Genomic DNA, 18581 nt, shown 5'->3' on the forward strand with positions numbered 1-18581 from the left:
AGGCTGGGCGCAATGGTTCACGCCTGTAACCCCAGCATTTTGGGAGGCTGAGGCAGGCAGATCACTTGAGGTCAGGAGTTTGAGACCAGCCTTGCCAACTTGGTGAAACCCCGTCTCTACTTTAAAAAATATAAAAATTAGCTAGGTGTAGTGGCTCACGCCTATAATCCCGATATTTTTGGAGGCCAAAGCAGGTGGATCACATAAGTTCAGGAGTTCAAAACCCGCCAGGTCAAAATGGTGAAACCCTGTTATCTACTAAAAATACAAAACTTAGCCAGGTGTGTCAGACACCTATAATCCCAGCTACTTGGAAGGCTCGGAGGAGAGAATTGCTTCAACCAGGAGATGGAGGCTACAGAGTCAAGATTCTGCCACTGCACTCCAGCCTGAGTGACAACCGTGATACTCCGTCTCCAAAATAATAATAATAATAAAAAAATTAGCTGGGCATCGGGCATCAGGGTGGCATATGCCTGTGATCCCAGCTATTCGGGAGCCTGAAGCATGAGAAATGCTTGAACCCAGGAGGCAGAGGTTGCACCAAGCCAAGATCACACCACTGCACTCCACCCTGGGCAACAGAGTAAAATGTGTCTTTGAAAAAAGAGATGCCATGTGACATGCAAACAAAAGAAGAAATACTAAAAAGAAAAACTAAAAAGAAAGAAAAAAAGGAAAAAAGAGAGGTCCAGCGTGGTGGCTTATACCTGTAATCACAGCACTTTGGGAAACCAGGGTGGGTGGACTGAGATCAGGAGTTTGAGACCAGGCTGACCAACATGGTGAACCCCGTCTATATTAAAAATACAAAAAAAAAAAAAAAAAAAAAAAGCCAGGCATGGTGGCAGGCACTTATTATCCCAGCTACTTGGGAGGCTGAGGCAGGAGAATCGCTTGAACCCTGAGGGCGGAGGTTGCAGTGAGCAGAGATCATGCCACCCTTTACTCCAGCCTGGGTGAAAGGACGAAATTCTGTCTCAAAAAATTAATAAATAGAGCTGGGTGCAGTGGCTCACGCCTGTAATCCCAGCACTTTGGGAGGCCAAGGCAGATGGATCACAGGAGTTCGAGACCAGCCTGGCGTTGCAAACTAGTGAACCCCCATCTCTACTAAACAAAAAATTAGCAGGGCAGGGTGGCAGACTCCTGTAATTCCAGCTACTTGGGAAGCTGAGGCACGAGAATCACTTGAACCCAGGAGGTGGAGGTTGCAGTGAGCAGAGATCATGCCACTGCACTCCAGCCTGGTCAACAAGAGCAAAACTCCATCTCAAAAAACAAAAAAAATTGGCCGGGTGAGGAGGCTCATGCTGTAATCCCACCACTTTGGGAGGCTGAGGCGGGCGGATCACCTGAGGTCAGGAGTTTGAGATTATCCGGAGAATGGCTTGAACCTGAGAGGCGGAGGTTGCAGTGAACTGAGAACGGGCCATTTGTAGTCTAGCCTGGGTGACAGAGCAAGACTCTGTCTCAAAAAAAAAAAAAAAAATTAATAAATAACATTTAAAAACAAATAAAAATTAGCCAGGCATGGTGGTGCATGCCTGTGGTCCCGGCTACTCAGGAGGCTGAGGCTGGAGGATCTCTTGAGCCCAGGTGATCAAGGCTGCAGCGAGGTATGATGGTGCCACTGCCCTCCAGCCTGGGAGACAAAGCAAGAGCATGTCTCAAAAAAAAAAAAAAAAAAATTGATGGATGTGGTGGGTGAAGGTATAGATCCACCTCTGTGTGTATTTGTCACGTGCAGCTGCAAGCAGTGGTTGCCTGTATGTCTGTAGTAAGAAATTCCAATGGGTGAAGGGTGGCTCAGTAAGAAAACTTTATTGTATATATGAATTTCATATATATATATTGTATATATATATGAAAAACGGGAATGTTTTTCATATTGAAATTTTTTGTTTGTTTGAGACAGTCTGTCTCTGTCACCCAGGCTGGAGTGCCGTGATGCAATTACAGCTCACTGCAGACACTACCTCCCAGGCTCAAGCAATCCTCCCACCTTGGCCTCTTAAAGTGCTGGAATTACAGGCAAGAGCCACCACACCTGGCCCTTAATTTAAGAAGAAAGAAAGAAAGAAAGAAAGAAAGAAAGAAAAACAAAATAACTGGCACAGTGCCTCATTCCTGAAATCCCAGCACTTTGGGAGGCTGAGGTGGGTGGATCACCTGAGGTCGGGAGTTCGAGACCAGCCTGGCCAGCATGGTGAAACCCCCATCTCTACTAAAAATACATAAATTAGCCAGGCGTGGTGGCAGGTGCCTGTAATCCCAGCTACTTGGGAAGCTGAGGCAGGAGAATCGCTTGAACCCGGGAGGAAGAGGTTGCACTGAGATGAGATCACGCCACTACACTCCAGCCTGGGTGATAAATACTCCATCTCAAATAAACAAAAAATAAAAACAAACTGCCTCAAAAAGTGCAAAGGGGGGCTGGTGTTCTGAGCGGTGTGGATTCTCATGGAAATGTTTAGATCGTGCCCTGCCTGCCGGGTTTTTATGGCCTCAGGATTTATTCTGGAAGCGGAGGAGACCTCAGAGGGCTGCACAGGCCCGTGCCAAGCCCCCTTCCTTCCCACCATCTGTAACCCAGGCACTCCTAGTCTATCTCTAGAACTGACCTCTCTCCGGAACTGCAGTCTCCCCTCTCCATCTGCTCCCAGGCACCACAGGCTGCAGTGGCCGACTCCGCCCTCCTGACCCTCCAAGCCTCGCCCACCTTGGCCTCCCTCTACTCCCTTGGCCCACTCATCAATCAAAAACCAGCCCTGCGTTTTCTATCCCCTGTATCTACCCTAAGCTGCATCTGATCGCTTCTTCAAACTCCATGGACTAAACCACCAACCCCTCGGTGCACGCTTGGCCCCGCACAGAAACCTGCTCTTCGGTCTCCAGGCTCCTGCCTTCCCCAATCCCCTTTCCCCAAATCTGTCCTCCCTGTAGAAGCCACCAGAGGGCGCCTGTGTGCAACTGAATCCGGTCCCCTCCCTCCTATACTGGGAACGCTCCCTGGCTCCCAGCTCAAAAGGGGAAAAGTCAAAGTTCTCCACGGGTCCCCTTGGACTCCTCACTCCATCCCAGCTTACTAGGCTGTGCCAAAAATGTGTCCTTAGCCTGGATCAAACATGCTTGTCACCCATCTCAGACTTTCCTGATCTCCTGTATAAAACAGCTTCCGCAGCCAGCCAGCGTGGTGGCGCACGCCTGTAATCCCAGCACTTTGGGAGGCTGAAGTGGGTGGATTATCTGAAGTCAAAAGTTTGAGACCAGTTTGACCAACATGGTGAAACCTCGTCTCTACTAAAAATAAAAAAATCAACTGGGTGTGGTGGCATGAGCCTGTAATCCCTGCTACCCAGGAGACTGAGGCATGAGAATTGCTTAAAACTGGGAGGTGGAGGTTTTGTGAGCCACGATCACTCCACTGCACTCCAGCCTAGGTGACAGAGCAAGACTCTGTTTCAATAAAAGGAAAAAAAGCCGGGCGCGGTGGCTCACGCCTGTAATCCTAGCACTTTGGGAGGCCGAGGTGGGTGGATCACCTGAGGTCAGGAGTTCAAGACCAGCCTGGCCATCATGGTGAAACCCCATCTTTAAAAAAAAAAAAAGGAAAAAAAAAATCCCCCTCTCTGCTTTTGAGGGGTATTGTTTCCCAATGTCACACAGTGTCAGGGCTGGATTTAAACCTAGGTCCATGGGACTCTGCACAGCTGCATTTTGGGGTAGCCTAGGCATTTGTAGTTTTAAATTTGTATTTATTTATTTATCTTTCTGAGACAGAGTCTCACTCTGTCACCCAGGCTGGAGTGTAGCAGCGTGATCTCTGCTCACTCACTGAAACTTCCGCCTCCTAGAGATTCAAGCAATTCTCTTGCCTCAGCTTCCTAAGTAGCTAGGATTACAGGTGTGCGCCACCATGACTGGCTAAGCTTTGTATTTTCAGTAGAGACAGGGTTTCACCATGTTGGCTGGGCTGGTCTCGATCTCCTTAACTCGTGATCTGCCCGCCTTGGCCTCCCAAAGTGTTGGGACGACAGCATGAGCCACTGTGCCCCGCAACTTCAGGCTTTTCTTCATACCTAGAGGGGACCGACCATACCGTGCGCTGGATTGCCACGCGGCTCCGTGAATAACCTCAGAGAGGCCACCAGGTCACCCTGAATCCTCTGTCACCATTCTGAGGGGCTGTCACAACTGAGACCAAAGGCAGCATGGGCCAGGCCAGGACATAACCCGGAGGGGCCTGCCTGCGGCCACATGACAGCCCAACAAGGTTGCCACCTTCAATGCCCACACCCCTGGGGATTTTTCAGAGCCAACTCTTGGTTCACTAATGAGTTCCTGTTCAGTAATTCTGGGCTTCTCCCAGCCCTCTACAGCTCAGAGATGGCAGGTCAACTTAGCCTCCCGGTGCCCCCTGAGCCCATCCCATCCATCCAGGTAGGATGGTCAGCAGAAAATGCTTCCAAGAAAAAGAACCACTCACCGGGGAGATGGTAAACAGGGAGTTATCGAAGGACATGTCTGAAACAGAAAGAGAAAGAAAACCCAGGACTGGGGACTAGTTGTAACTTCCCTGCTCCCTGCTGTCCCCATGCCTCCCCGCCAGCCCACAGGGAAGCAATTGGGGTTCATCTCCCAGCATCTTCTCTGGCACCCTTCCAACCCATTCTGTATGGTGAACTGTTCACAGCTACAAACTAAACCACGTCAGCCAGGTGTGGTGACTCACGCCTGTAATCCCAGCACTTTGGGAGGCCAAGGTGGGTAGATCACCTGAGGTTGGGAGTTTGAGACCAGCCTGACCAACATGGAAAAACCTCATCTCTACTAAAAATACAAAATCATGGCTCACGCCTGTAATCCCAGCACTTTGGGAGGCTGAGGCGGGTAGATCACGAGGTCAAGAGATCGAGACCATCCTGTCAACATGGTGAAACCCCGTCTCTACTAAAAATACAAAAAATTAGCTGGGCATGGTGGTGCGTGCCTGTAATCCCAGCTACTCAGGAGGCTGAGGCAGGAGAATTGCCTGAACTCAGGAGGTGGAGTTTGCGGTGAGCCGAGATTGCGCCATTGCGCTCCAGCCTGGGTAACAAGAGCAAAGCTCCGTCTCAAAAAAAAAAATAAAATAAAAAAAATAACAATACAAAATCAGCCAGGCACGATGGCGCATGCCTTTAGTCCCAGCTACTAGGGAGGCTGAGGCAGAAGAATCACTTGAATCCAGGAGGCAGAGGTTGCAGTGAGCTGAGATTGCACTTTTGCACTCCAGCCTGGGCAACATGAGTGAAACTATGCCTCAAAAAAACAAACAAACAAACAAACTGAACCATGTCCTTCTACACAAAGCCTTCCTAAGGGGATCTCTCATGGCCTTGGGAAAATGAGTGTCTTATCTCAACTCAGGCCTTCCAGAAGGAGCACCTGCCAGCCCCTCCACCTCCTCCCCACCCCAATCTTCTCCAATTGCTCCATCACCCATTTTTTTTCTTGTTTTTGAGACACGGAGTCTCCCACTGTTGCCCAGGCTGGAGTGCAATGGCACAACGTCAGCTCACTGCAACCTCTGTCTCCCGGGTTCAAGAGATTCTCCTGCCTTGGCATCCCAATAGATGAGATTACAGGCATAAGCTACCAGGACCAGCTAATTTTTGTATTTTTAGTAGAGACGGGGTTTCATCCTGTTGACCAGGCTGGTATCAAACTCCTGTCTCAAGAGATCTGCCTACCTCAGCCTCCCAAAGTATTGGGATTACAGGTGTGAGCCACCACGCCAGGAGTCCATCACCCATTCTTGTAGGTCTCTGCTTAATCATCACTTCTAGTCAGGTGAGATGGCTCACGCCTGTAATCCCAATGCTTTGGAAGGCCAAGGAGGGAGGACTACAACATAATTTTTTGTCTCTACAAAAAAAAAATTTAAAAATTAGCTGAGTGTGGTGGTGTGTGCCTGTGGTCCCAGCTACTCAGGAGGCTGAGAGGGGAGAATCACTTGATCCTAGGAGGTCAAGGCTGCAGTTAACTATGATTGTGCCACTGCACTCCTTTCTGGGTGACAGAGCAAGACTCTGTCTCAAAAAAAAAAAAAAAGGCCAGGCGAGGTGGCTCATGCCTGTAATCCTAGAACTTTGGGAGGCTGACACGGGTGGATCACATGAAGTCAGGAAATTGAGACCAGCCTGGCCAACATGGTGAAAACTTGCCTCTACTAAAAATGCAAAAATTAGCCAGGCATGGTGATGTGTGCCTGTAAGCCCAGCTATTTGGGAGGCTGGGGCAGGAGAATCGATTGAACCCGGGAATGGAAGGTTGCAGTGAGCTGAGATCATGCCACTGCACTCCAACCTGGGCGATAGAGCAAGACTCCATCTCAAAAAAAAAAAAAAAAAAAAAAAAAAAAGCGCATTACTTCCTCTGGGGACCAGACAGTCTGGTGTCACCCTGGGGTGTTTCCCACTGGAGAATGGGCTTGTGGGCAGAGAGCACATCTGTCTTAGTTATGACAGGACCCTCCCAGGTCTTAGCACATAGTAAGTGCCCAGTAAGTATGTTGGACCAGGAAGCAAATACAGAGAATACGTTTCTCTGCTTGGGGTGCCTTCAAGAGAGCATCCTACATGACAGACTGGCTGCCTTTCTCCCCCTTGGGGAAGCTGGCAGAATGACATGTTCTGGAAGGCAAGTGGGGCCCAGGAGGCCCCAAGATAGACAGCCCAGGAGTTCCCGATATAAACATGGTCCTTTCCCCATGGAGCTGGCCATCCAGCAGAGGAAATGAGCATCAAACATACAAGCACCCAATGATCACTTAATTCTTTTTCATTTTTGTTTCTTTCTTCCTTTTTTTAAGACAGGGTCTCACAGAGTAGCTGGTATTACAATTACAGCTTGCACCACTACACCTGGCTAATGTTTAAGACTTTTTTGTAGAGACAGGATTTCTATCATGCCACGTTGCCCAAGCTTGTCTCAAACTCCTGGGCTCCAGCGATCCTCCCACCTTGGCCTCCCAAAGTACTGGGATTATAGGTGTGAGCCACTAAATCAGCCTAATTGGATTTCTACCAAAGTGTAGGAAGAATGGTGGGTCCTAGGGTCATATAAGTGCAACCACAGACCCTGTCTAGGGAGTCAAGGAAGGCTTCCCAGAGGAGGTGATCTTTAGGTTAAGTCAAAGGAGAGAAGGTGAGAACCCAGGAGAAGAGGTGGCAAGGGTGTGTTTTGACCCTCAAGGGAACAAGCAATCACAGAAGAAGTTTGATTGGCATGTGATGAGGCCTGATGGCATTTGGAGGTGTAATCCTGTCCCCACCAGGGTCAAGAGTGTGGAGGTACACACCTGTGGTGTCGAAGTTAATCTGGGCCCAGCAGGATTCTCCATCTCTGCAAAGGAATTCAGGAGAAAGTGACAGAGGCCAGGGCTGGCCCTTGAGTCAGGAGGCTTGATTGGGAAATCCCTGGTCCCAGACCACACCTAAAACATCGCTTTTGCTCCCCACCCACTGACCCACAGGTCTTCCCCAAGGAAAGCGGTGACATCCTGGTATCTGGAGCTGCCACACTGTGGGACCACCCCTTGGCTGGGGAAAGAAAAAAACAAGAAAATTCTCTTGGGTCCCACGCAGTGGTTCACGCCTGTAATCCCAGCACTTTGGGAGGCCAAGGCGGGTGGGTCACTTGAGGTCAGGAGTTTGAGACCAGCCTGGACAACATGGTGAAACCCTGTCTCTACTAAAAATACAAAAATCACTCAGGTGTGGTGCCACGTGCCTGTAGTCCCAGCTACTCAGGAGGCTGAGGCAGGAGAATTGCTTGAACCCAGGAGGCAGAGGTTGCAGTAAGCCGAGATAGTGCCATTGTACTCCAGCCTGGGCAACAGAGAGAGATTCCGTCTAAAAAAAAAATTGTCACCGAGCGTGGTGGCTCACGCCTGTAATCCTAGCACTTTGGGAGGCCGAGGCGGGTGGATCACAAGGTCAGGAGTTCAAGACCAGCCTGGCCAAGATGGTGAAACCCTGTCTTTAATAAAAACAGAAAAATTATCCAGGCACGGTGGCTCATGCCTGTAATCCTAGCACCTTGGGAGGCTGAGGCAGGCAGATCACGAGGTCGAGAGATCGAGCCCATCCTGGCCAACATGGTGAAACCCCATCTCTACTAAAAATACAAAAAAATTAGCTGAGTGTGGTGGCGTGTGCCTGCAGTCCCAGCTACTCAGGAGGCTGAGGCAGGAGAATCGCTTGAACCCGGGAGGCGGAGGTTGCAGTGAGCTGAGATGGCGCCATTACACTCCAGCCTGGTGACAGAGCGAGACTCTGTCTCAAAAACCCCATCTCTACTAAAATACAAAAAAATTAGCCGAGCACAGTGGCAGGCATCTGTAATCCCGGCTACTCGGGAGGCTGAGGCAGAAGAATCGCTTGAACCTGGAAGGCAGAGGTTTCAGTGAGCCAAGATCACACCACTGCACTCCAGCCTGTGCAACAGACCAAGACTCTGCCTAAAAATAGTAACAATAATAAAAATTCTCTTGGGTAGGCGGCCCACAGCCAGGTAAAGATGGATTCGATCCCCAGAGCAGGTCTTCACCACCAGGCAGCAGGGTGAAGAATAGAGAACGCACTCTCAGAGGAGAGAAACTAAGGTCGGGGCCAGTTAGGACATCCTGGCGCCCAGGAACCTGGGCCACTGCCTACAGTGTCACCGGGCACCGCACAACCCCAGGGACATTCATCAGAAATTGACTGTGGGTATCTAGAGTGACTATGACCGTTTTCTCGCAGCTGGAGGTAAAGGGGTGTGGGGAAGGGCCTCTCCCTGGGCAAACTGCTCACTCTGTGACCAAATACTGAGCCTCAGTCCTCTCGTCTGTAAAATGGGGCTGTTCATAGTGCCTGTTTCCAGGGTTGCCATGAGGACAAGGAGCTCCAGCTTCAGAGTCCTAGCACAGTCCTCCAGCACCCAATAGGCACTTAATACATGGCACCTGTGCCTATTATGCAGCATGGCCACGAGGAGGTGCTGTTTAAGGGGGGGGCGTGGAGTGCCCACTCTGCCAGGAAAGTGTCCTTCTGTCCCCAAACCACACTCAGAAGGTCTCCAGGGATGGTCTCACCTTTTCTTCTGTAAATTTTTGAGTTTAACTGGAACAAAAAAGAAAAGCGCATGTGTTAGATTTTGGTCCTAATTGCATCTGGCAATGTCTGGGTTTTTTGTTTTTTTGAGACAGTCTCACTCTGTCACCCAGGCTGGAGTGCAGTGGCAAGATCTTGGCTCACTGCAACCTCTGCCCCCTGGATTTAAGAGATTCTCCTGTGTCAGCCTCCCAAGTAGCTGGGGTAGCTGGGATTGTAAACACAAACCATCATGCCTGGCAAATTTTTATATTTTTACTGGAGACAGGGTTTTGCCATGTTGGCCAGACTGGTCTTGCCGTCCTGACCTCAAGTGACCCACCCACCTCAACCTTCCAAAGTGCTGGAATTACAGGCGTGAGCCACCACACCTGGCCTGGAAGGCCTCAGATGTCTTTCTTTTTTTCTCTTTTTTATGAGATGGAGTCTCGGTCTGTCACTGCAACCTCCACCTCCCAGGTTCAAGCAATTCTTCTGCCTCACCCTCCCAAGTACCTGGGACTATAGGTGTGCACCACAACACCCAGCTAATTTCTGTATTTTAAGTAGAGATGGGGTTTCACCATATAGGCCAGGCTGGTTTGGAACTCCTGACCTCGTGATCTGCCTGCCTCGTCCTCTCAAAGTGCTTGGATTACAGGTGTGAGCCACAGTGCATGGCAAGGCCTCAGATTTATAAACCCACCCCCACTCTATTTATTTGCAACCCAGATTTGCCTCTCCTCAGGCAAATTTGCACCCAACACAAGAACTACTGCAAACATTTATTTTTATCTTTATTTTTTTTTCAAAGGTACTGCAAATTAAAACATTCCTTTTTTTTTATATGTGCAGGTTTGTTATATAAGTAAAAAAATAAAAATAAAAATTTCCTTTTCAATTACAAGAGTAATAGGTGTCAGTAAAAACATCAAACAAGGGGCAAGCGTGTAAAATTGGTTTTCTTTTTTTTTTTTTTTTTTGAGACGGAGTTTCGCTCTTGATACCCAGGCTGGAGTGCAATGGCGCGATCTCGGCTCACCGCAACCTCCGCCTCCTGGGTTCAGGCAATTCTCCTGCCTCAGCCTCCTGAGTAGCTGGGATTACAGGCATGCGCCACCATGCCCAGCTAATTTTGTGTATTAGTAGAGACGGGGTTTCACTATGTTGACCAGGATGGTCTCGATCTCTTGACCTCGTGATCCACCCGCCTCGGCCTCCCAAAGTGCTGGGATTACAGGCTTGAGCCACCGCGCCCGGCCTAAAATTGGTTTTCTTTAAAAATATTAATTTCAGGCCAGGCGCGGTGGCTCACACCTGTAATCCCAGCACTTTGGGAGGCTGAGGCGGGTGGGTCATGAGGTCAAGAGATCGAGACCATCCTAGTCAACATGGTGAAACCCCGTCTTTACTAAAAATACAAAAAATTAGCTGGGCATGGTGGCACGCACCTGTAATCCCAGCTACTCGGGAGGCTGAGGCAGGAGAATTGCCTGAACCCAGGAGGCGGAGGCTGCGGTGAGCCGAGATCGCGCCATTGCACTCTAGCCTTGGTAACAAGAGCGAAACTCCGTCTCAAAAAAAAAAAAAAAAAAAATTAGCTAGGGTCGGGCATGGTGGCTCATGCCTGTAATCCAAGCACTTTGGAGGCCAAGGTGGGCAGATCACCTGAGGTCAGGAGTTCAAGACTAGCCTGACCAACATGGTGAAACCCCATCTTAAAAAAGAAAGAAAAATAAATAAAAATTAGCTAGATGTGGTGGTGTACTCCTGTGGTCCCAGCACTTTCAGGAGGCTGAGGTGGGAGAATTGCTTGAGCCCAGGAGTTGCCCAGCCCGGGTAACATAGCAAGACTCTGTTTGTAAAAAAATAAAAATAAATAAAATAAATAATAAGCTGGGTGTGGTGGCATGCACTTGTGGTCCCAGCTACTTGGGAAGCTGAGGCAGGAGAACTGCTTGAGCCCAGGAGGTCAAGGATGCAGTGGGCTATGATCCTGCCACTGCACTCCAGCTTGGGTGACAGAGTGAGTCTCCACATAAAAAATTTTAAGGCCAGACACTGTGGCTCATGCCTGTATTCCCAGCACTTTGGGAAGCCGATGCAGGTGAATCACCTAAGGTCAGGAGTTCGAGACCAGCCTGGTCAACATGGCGAAACCCCATCTCTATTAAAAATACAAAAAATGGGCCGGGCGTGGTGGCTCACACCTGTAATCCCAGCACTTTGGGAGGCCGAGGCGGGTGGATCACGAGGTCAAGAGATCGAGACCATCCTGGTCAACATGGTGAAACCCCGTCTCTACTAAAAATACAAAAAATTAGCTGGGCACGGTGGCGCGTGCCTGTAATCCCAGCTACTCAGGAGGCTGAGGCAGGAGAATTGCCTGAACCCAGGAGGCGGAGATTGCGGTGAGCCGAGATCGCGCCATTGCGCTCCAGCCTGGGTATCAAGAGCGAAACTCCGTCTCAAAAAAAAAAAAAAAAAATTATCCAGGCATGGTGCACATGCCAGTAATCCCAGCTACTCGGGAGGCTGAGGCAGGAGAATTGCCTGAACCTTGAAGGTGGAGGTTGCAGTGAGCCGAGATCGTGCCACTGCACTCCAGCCTGTGTGACAGAGCGAGACTTCATCAAAAATAATAAATGAATAAATAAATAATTTTAAAATGGGTGTGATGGACAAACTACTGAACCTGAAAACAAAATGGTGTAAGTGTATGAATGTAAGCACATTTTCACGTTCCAGAAGTTGCAACCTGGCAATTGGTATGCCGTGTGTGTGTGTGTGTGTGGTTTTTTTTAAGATGAAGTTTTTGCTCTTGTTGCCCAGGCTAGAGTGCAATGGTGAGATCTCGGCTCACTGCAACCTCCGCCTCCCGGGTTCAAGTGATTCTCCTGCCTCAGCTTCCCGAGTAGCTGGGATTACAGGCACCTGCTACCATGCCTAGCTAATTTTGTATTTTTAGTAGAGACGGGGTTTCTCCATATTGGTCAGGCTGATCTCGAACTCCCGGCCTCAGGTGATCCACCCGCCTCGGCCTCCCAAAGTGCTGGGAATACAGGCATGAACCATCCCACCCAGCCCAGGCTGTGCCATGCTTTCTTTGCATGCTGTTACCTTTTCTGACCACGAGGGCAACAGCCACCAGCCCAGCGAGGAGGAAGGCACCAGCCAGGCTCAGGGAGAGTGCCAAGATCCAAGTGGGCACTGGAGAAAAATCAGAAAAGAGAGTACGGAGGTCAGTGTCGTCTCTCCAGGTTACCTTTGCGTAGCTAGCCCTTACCCCATATCCGCCAACAAGGAACATGAATGCAGTTGGACCCCAGAGATTTAGCAAACTTTGTGTCTGGCCAATTAGTATATCCCCTCCTCCTGGCTACTGTGATTGGGTCAGGATGAGCATGTAACCCCAGTGGGCCCAATGAGAGCTAACTCTGAGACTTTGGCAAGACCACTGGGAAAAGAGGTTTACTGCTCAGGCTAGCATTGCATTCCTAGGATAGATACCTTAGGCCAGGGGTGTGATTCATGCCTGTTATCCAACGCTTTGGGAGGCTTGGTGGAGGGGGTATCACTTGGGAGCAGGCGCTCAAGACCAGCCCAGTCAATACAAGGAAATTCCATCTCTAACAAAAATATAAATAATTGGTGGGACTCGGTGGGTCACGCCTGTAATCCCAGCACTTTGGGAGGCCGAGGCAGGCAGATCACAAGGTCAGGAGATAGAGACTATCCTGGCTAACACGGTCAAACCCCGTCTCTACTAAAAATACAAAAAATTAGCCGGGCATGGTGGTGCATGCCTGTAGTCCCAGCTGCTAAGGAGGCTGAGGCAGGAGAATCTCTTGAACCTGAGAGGCAGAGGTTGCAGTGAGCTGAGATTGCTCCACTGCACTGCAGTCTGGGCGACAGAGCCAAACTCTGTTTAAAAAAAAAAAAAAAAAAAAAAAATAGAATATATATCTGAAGCTGCAGCGCACAATCTTCCCACCGTGTAGGGGAGAAACTACCTGAGAGTAAGACAGAAAAAAGAGGAGCTGAGAGGACAGATGCTTTTTGTCATTTTTCATCACCTACATCCAGCCATATCTGAAGTCAGCTCAGTGAACCAACAAATCCCCTCTTGTTAGTAGAGCCAGTTTGAGTCAGGTTTTTCATTACTTGCAGTCCAGGTGCCAGTGGTCAGATGACATCCACCCCTAGCCCAACGGTAGACCCTGAGATCCACCCAGAAGCCAGCCACACAGGCATGGGAGTGGCAGTTCCAGAGTCACCTTCTCAGCAAAGGACTTGGCTTCCCCTTCCCGGAGAGAGAGGAGATACACCGACCCCAGGGGAGGCCAGGAGCTAAGCCAGGAGCAGGAAGAAGACAGGCGCTTGGTATTCTCACAATGTCAGGCCTTGTTCACTGATTCGTCTGGGGCAGAAGGGGTGTTGTCAGCTCCCACTCCGAGACCACAAGGCCAAGGTGAGAGAAGGGGCCTTTGATGGAGGAGCCAGCAGCATGGAAGGACAGAGAACTGCTCTGTCATCACCGCATGTAGGCCCTGGCTGGCAACAAGATACTTTTTTGTTTTTGAGATGGAGTCTCACTCTGTTGCCATGCTGGAGTGCAGTGGTGCGATCTTGGCTCACTGCAACCTCCGCTTCCTGGGTGGAAGCAATTCTCCTGCCTCAGCCTCCCTACAGATGTGAGCCATGCACCCAGCTGATTTTTGTATTTTTAGTAGAGATGGGGTTTCACCATGTTGGCGAGGACGGTCTTGATCTCTTGACCTCGTGATCAACCTGCCTCAACCTCTCAAAGTGTTGGGATTACAGGCATAAGCCACTGTGCCTGGCCCAAGATTCTTTATTGCAGTGAGAAAGTTCTTTTTATTTTATATTTTTAGAGACAGGGTTTCACTTCACTGTGTTAGCCAGGATGGTCTCGATCTCCTGACCTTGTGATCTGCCCGCCTCAGCTTCCCAAAGTGCTGGGATTATAGGCATGAGCCACTACGCCCGGTCTGAGAAAGTTCTTTTTTTTTTTTTTTTTTTTTTTTATAGAGATGGGGTTTCACCATCTTGGCCAGGCTGGTCTTGAACTCCTGACCTCATGATCCACCCATCTTGGCCTCCCAAAGTGCTGGGATTACAGGCTTGAGCCACCGCGCCCGGCCTGAGAAAGTTCTTTTTAAAAATTTTTTGGCCAAAAAATTAGCTCACTATATCCTCTACATCCCCGGCTTAAGTGATCCTCTTCCTCAGCCTACTGGCACATGCCACCAAACCCCGCTAATTAAAAAAAAATGTGGAGGAGCCAGGCACAGTGGCTCATGCCTGTAATTCCAGTAGTTTGGGAGGCTAAAGTGAGCAGATCACCTGAGGTAAAGAGTTTCAGACCAGCCTGGCCAACATGGTGAAACCCTATCTCTACTAAAATACAAAAATTAGCTGGGCATGGTGGCGCACACCTGTAATCCCAGCTACTCGGGAGGCTGAGACAGGAGAATCACTTGAACCCTGGAGGTGGAGATTGCACTGAGCCAAGATCGAACCACTGTACTCCATCCTGAACAACAGAGCAAGATTCAGTCTCAAAAAAAAAAATTGGTGGAGAGCCAGGTGCGGTGGTTCATGCCTGTAATTCCAGTATTCTGGGAAGCTGAGTGGCAGGATCACTTGAGCCGAGTTCTAGACCAACCTGGACAACATAGTAAGACTCTGTCTTTATAAAAAATAGAAATATTAGCCAGGCATGGTTGTACATGGCTGCAGTCCCAGCTATTAGGGAGGCTGAGAGGGGAGGACTGATGGAACCCAGGAAGTGGAGGCTGCAGTGAGCTGTGATTGCACCACTGCACTCTAGCCTGGTCAACAGAGCAAGATCCCCATCTAAAAAAAATTAAAAAGGGCCAGGTGCTGTGGCTCACACCTGTAATTCCAGCTCTTTGGGAGGCCAAGGCAGGTGGATCACTTGAGGTCAAGAGTTTGAGACCAGCCTGACCAACATGCTGAAACCCCATCATTTGTACGAAAAATACAAAATTAGCCAGGCATGGCAGTGTAGGCCTGTAATCTCAGTGACTTGGGAGGCTGAGACAGGAGAATTGCTTGAATCCAGCGGGCAGAGGTTACGTGAGCTGCGATCATGCCATTGCACTCCAGCCTAGACAACAGAGCGAGACTCCATCTCTAAATAAATAAAATAAAATAAGTAATTCTTTTTTTTTTCTTGGAGACAGGGTCTCACTATGTTGCCTAAGCTAATCTTGAACTCCTTGGCTCAAGCAATCCTCCCTCCTCAGCCTCCCAAAGTCCTGGGCTTATAGGTGTGAGCCACTGTACACCTGGCCAGGAAAGCTGTGACTGATGGTGACACAGAAGGCCACCGGGGGCTCCTTCCTTCTAATTCTTGACCCATAACCCATGCCCGGCCTCCTCACTTAAAGACCAGAAGAGGACTTCAGCCCTGCCAAGGCTCCCATCTCACTTGGATGAAAAGCTAAACCTTGCTGTGGTCTACGAGGCCCCCCTCGATCCTCCCAGTGGCCTCCCTGGCCTGCCTCTCCCCATTTTCCCCCTTGTTCGCCATCCTACAGCCATACTAGGCTCCTCAGACACACCAGGGAAGCTCCAGCCTCAGGACCTTTGCACAGCCTGTATCCTCTGCCTGCAGCACGTACCCTGGATATCCACATGGTTGGCTGCTACTCATCATTCAGTTCTTTGCTCAAATGCCACCTCCTCAGAGAGGGCTTCCCTGATTGCTCTATTCTACTTCAGAGTCCAGAGTGCTGACCATTACAACACGGGGCCAGTTGCCCTACTCTACTTCAAATGACATCCTCACCCAGGTGGATTTTATCTGGTGCCCTGCCGGCAGGTTGAATATATATTGGATTTCATGTTTATCATCTGTCCTCATCCACCTGGAATGTCAGCTGCAGGAAGACAGGCCCAAGGGCAGTCCCTGGTGCATAGTAATTGCTCAAATATCTTATGTGACTGGTGCTGGGCATGGTGGCTCGAATCCGTAATCCTAGCTACTCTGGAGGCCAAGGTGGGAGGATCACTTGAGGCTGAGTTTAAGACTAGCCTGGGCAACATCTTTTCTTTCTTTTTTTTTTTTTTTGAGACAGAGTCTTGTGTTGTCGCCAGGCGCCAGGCTGGAGTGCAGTGGCATGATTGCGGCTCAATGCAACCTCCGCCTCCCCAGTTAAAGCAATTTTCCTGCCTCAGCCTCCCGAGTAGCTGGGACTACAGGTTCGTGCTACCACGCCCAGCTAATTTTTAAATTTTTTTTTTTTTGAGACGGAGTTTCGCTCTTTTTACCCAGGCTGGAGTGCAATGGCGCGATCTCGGCTCACCACAACCTCCGCCTCCTGGGTTCAGGCAATTCTCCTGCCTCAGCCTCCAGAGTAGCTGGGATTACAGGCACGCGCCACGATGCCCAGCTAATTTTTTGTATTTTTAGTAGAGACGAGGTTTCAGCATGTTGACCAGGATGGTCTCGATCTCTTGACCTCGTGATCCACCCACCTCAGCCTCCCAAAGTGCTGGAATTACAGGCGTGAGCCACCACGCCCGGCTTTTTTTTTTTTTTTTTTTTTTTAAAGACAGGGTTTCACCATGTTGGTCAGGCAGGTATTGAACTCCCAATCTCAGGTGATCCGCCCGCCTTGGCCTCCAAAGTGCTTGGATTACAGGAATGAGCCACTACGCCTGGCCAATTTTTAAATTTTTTTTAGTAGAGATGGGGTTTCACCATGTTGGCCAGGATGGTCTCGATCTCTTGACCTCGTGATCTGCCCGCCTTAGTCTCCCAAAGTGCTGGGATTACAGGCGTAAGCTACTGCGCCCAGCCTTTTTCTTTAAGATAAGAGTCTTGGGGCCGGGCGTGGTGGCTCACGCCTGTAATCCCAACACTTTGGGAGGCTGAGGCAGGTGGATCACGAGGTCAAGAGATCGAGACCATCCTGGTCAACATGCTGAAACCACGTCTCTACTAAAAATACAAAAAATTAGCTGGGCATGGTGGTGCGTGCCTATAATCCCAGCTACTCAGGAGGCTGAGGCAGGAGAATTGCCTGAACCCAGGAGGCGGAGGTTGCGGTGAGCCGAGATCGCGCCATTGCACTCCAGCCTGGGTAATAAGAGCGAAACTCTGTCTCAAAAAGAAAAGATAAGAGTCTTGCTCTGTTGCCCAGGCTGGAGTGGAGAGGCACCATCTTGGCTCACTGTAATCTTTGCCTCCCGGGTTAAAACGATCCTCCTGCCTCAGCCTCCCCAGTAGCTGGGATTACACATGTATGCCACCACGCCTGGCTAATTTTTGTATTTTTAGAAGAGATGGGGTTTCACCGTGTTGGCCAGGCTGGTCTCAAACTCCTGACCTCAGGTGATCCACCTGCCTCGGCCTCCCAAAGTGCTGGGGTTATAAGCATAAGCCACTATGTCTGGCCCTGGTCAACATCTTGAGAGCCTCATCTCTAAAATAATTTTTTAAATCACCTGGGCATGATGGTGCACACCTACAGTCCCAACTACTCAGGAGACTGAGGTGGGAGGATCGATTCAGCAAGCCAGGAATTTGAGGATGCAGTGAGCTATGTTTGTACCATTGCCCTCTAGTCTGGACAACCTTGTCTCATTAAAAAAACAACAAAAAAAGTATGTGGCCAAGAGGGGAAGTAATGTGTATCACGGAGGTACAATTCGTGGTTTTTGGAAGGCAATGGCATTCCAGATTGGCTCCCTTTTACCTGTGTACAAGGTGTACCTCCTGTGCCTCATTTTCCTTATCTGCAAAATGGGAAGAATCACAGCACCAATTTTGCTACCAGGAGGGAGATGAACTGACTGACAATAAGACAGAGAAGAATGTGGAGTGGAGATGGGGCAAATGGTTCTTGACAGCTTTTAGCACCTGGATCTAGCCATACCTGAAGTCAGCCTTGTGAACTGACTTCAGCTCAGTGAAACAACAAATCCACTTTTGGGCTGGCTGAGAATATGGAAAAGAAGAGACGAGTAAGTGCTGGCAGGGTATAAGCCCGACTCTTTTTGGGAAGGCCTCCAAGCCAACAGTACATACAAGAGGTCCGTGTGAGGAAATGAAGCTCCTGGCAGTGAGATCCCACAGGAGGACCTTACCTGGGAAGGAGATGTTCACGGGCTCGCTGAGGTCTGACAGCTGGGGCTGGTTGTGCTCGCCTATCACTCCATACTGGCAGTGGAAGGGTCCCCCGGGAGCCTCACTGCTGCCGCCACTCAGGTTGAACGTCACTCCGCGCTGGTTCGCGGGGGCCTGCAGGAGCTGGACCACCTGCCCAGCTCGATACAGTGTGAAATTAGCTCCCGGGAAGTCCCCGGGGGCCACGCATGAGATGTAGATGGGATCCTCTTGGCTGCTTGGGTGCGGGGGCACCAGCCGGATGGATGGTGGTGGGATCGCCAAGGAGCCTGCGGTGCAGA

General features: G+C 49.8%; 1 protein-coding gene across 2 annotated transcripts in view; it reads right to left on the reverse strand.

Annotated features, from left to right (window-relative positions):
- CUNH19orf38 (chromosome unknown C19orf38 homolog) overlaps positions 1-18581 on the reverse strand; it is a 36805-nt gene that overhangs the window by 2958 nt on the left and 15266 nt on the right. The window contains exons 4-8 of one of the 2 annotated variants that reach the window (XM_064381857.1): positions 18261-18569; positions 12240-12329; positions 9122-9149; positions 7346-7389; positions 4490-4527 (exon numbers count right to left, since the gene is read on the reverse strand). In XM_064381857.1, the coding sequence (XP_064237927.1) occupies positions 4490-4527; positions 7346-7389; positions 9122-9149; positions 12240-12329; positions 18261-18569 (509 nt within the window). The remainder of the gene's footprint in view (positions 1-4489; positions 4528-7345; positions 7390-9121; positions 9150-12239; positions 12330-18260; positions 18570-18581) is intronic. The other variant, XM_012436447.2, reaches the window with a different exon arrangement.

This window comes from Aotus nancymaae, unplaced genomic scaffold (genome assembly GCF_030222135.1).
Source record: "Aotus nancymaae isolate 86718 unplaced genomic scaffold, 86718_ANA_hifiasm-v0.15.2.pri h1tg000028l, whole genome shotgun sequence".
Lineage (NCBI taxonomy): Eukaryota > Metazoa > Chordata > Mammalia > Primates > Aotidae > Aotus > Aotus nancymaae.